The following is a 1,661-nucleotide window of genomic DNA, read 5'->3' on the forward strand; positions in this document are numbered from 1 at the left end:
TATAAATGTCATTTTCCGGCCTCCAGAGCACCTGTCCATCCCAGTGGGGCTTATAAATGTCATTTTCTATGCATGCTATGACATCAAAGATCTGTTCCAGATTGCTTTTGCTAAGAATGTATTCACTAGCCGGTCAGTGTATATGGGGTATGTGACTTTTAGTGGCTTTCCTTGAAATATCATAGTATTAATAGGAATTTCTCCTGGGTAATTTAATCAGTATCCACCCCACTCAGATCTGCTTGATCTAGTCTTTGCTCTGAATAGCAAAGATGCACAAAGGTAAGATTGACCCCATATTCATGGATTACTCTACAAAATACTGTAATTCCCCATGCCTCTTAATTGCCTATATCTTAAAATGCCAATGAAAGAGTTTATGTCTTTAAGAACATTTGTTTTAGCATCAAAATTTTTTTTTTTTTTTTTTTTACCAGTTTTAGCATGCAACTTTATTCACATGTAATTGAAATATTAAATGAATACACTTATGTTAATATAAAGCACAGAAGTATAACTTACTCAGAATGAATAGGTTCATTATCAGGTCATAATGCAAAAATACTAAAAATATCTGAACTTATATAGCACAATGAAAACCAACAAACATTCAAGCTCTCAAGATCATTTGGTATCCATAAAATTGGCTCCTTCAATCAGCACAGATAGCATAAATACTGAACTTTTAAGTTGCATTGGTTTCAAACTACAATACCAAAAAAACTGCTAAAGGTTTTGTGAGAACATACAGCTATTCAGAGTTTGAGTATTAATCTTATAACTTTATCTCTCACCTCAGGATCACTATGCTCTGCTAAGTCTTGTAGTTTCTGACCAAACTCTTTTGCTCCCTCAAATATGGAAATAAGTTCATATTTAGTGAACTCTTCCTTGGTAAATAGCTTCACCTTCTTTTTAAATTGGAAATTTATATTCTCAAATATTTCAATGATATTAAGAATACTGGCCTTTGACTCATTTTTGTTAAAGGGTGCAACCAATGATGACAACACTTTGGCACTGATCAGTTCTCTTGTATTGGCTTGATTTTTAGACAAGTGCAAACACACTTTTAAAACATAAAGCTTGGTTTTAACACTTCCCTTGTTTAACAAAGTGAGGAAATCTAGAATGTAATTGACAATTATATGGTGGTACTCAAACCTTACACTCAGCTGCACTAATAATTTTAATCCATCCAGCTGCATGGTGGAGTTCAAAGGATAAGTGATTATGTCCCTACAAACTTGATTTATGTACAACTCTCCTATTTGTGGTTCTCCAGAAAACTCAGAGCTGTCATCCACCATATTTAAAGTTCTAGGGTGTTCGTTAACATTGGGATTATTGACCAAGTTTTCAATCATAACAGTAATACCTACATCATGAATTATATCTTGGGTAAATGGATAAGCAGGACTGATACCCATTATCATTGTAGCTATTTCATGAATGAAAGGATCCCTAGTTAATTTAAGCAGGGCAACAAGTTTATCAAACTCTTTAGGCTCTAAACTAAAAACATATGATTTGCAGCGACAGGTTTTTGGATTGGGCCTATACTTTTCCCTACATTTAACCTGATTTTTGAGCTCAGCTAAAGTCTGAAAGTAAGGCCCATTACACGGTGGGATCTTGGTCAGAGGTCGAATCCCTAGAGG

General features: G+C 34.4%; 2 protein-coding genes across 2 annotated transcripts in view; one reads left to right on the forward strand and one right to left on the reverse strand.

Moving 5' to 3' along the window:
- DNAH6 (dynein, axonemal, heavy chain 6) overlaps positions 1-1,661 on the forward strand; it is a 280,222-nt gene that overhangs the window by 271,255 nt on the left and 7,306 nt on the right. The gene's annotated exons all lie outside the window — the stretch shown is intronic.
- Positions 20-1,655, reverse strand: LOC105004545 (armadillo repeat-containing X-linked protein 5-like; the record flags this gene model as incomplete). Its single annotated transcript, XM_010862178.1, has 1 exon — positions 20-1,655. A coding segment is annotated over one exon (900 nt), but the record flags the coding sequence as incomplete, so codon positions are not given.

Source organism: Bison bison, unplaced genomic scaffold (assembly GCF_000754665.1).
Source record: "Bison bison bison isolate TAMUID 2011002044 unplaced genomic scaffold, Bison_UMD1.0 scf7180017864480, whole genome shotgun sequence".
In the NCBI taxonomy this organism is placed as follows: Eukaryota; Metazoa; Chordata; class Mammalia; order Artiodactyla; family Bovidae; genus Bison; species Bison bison.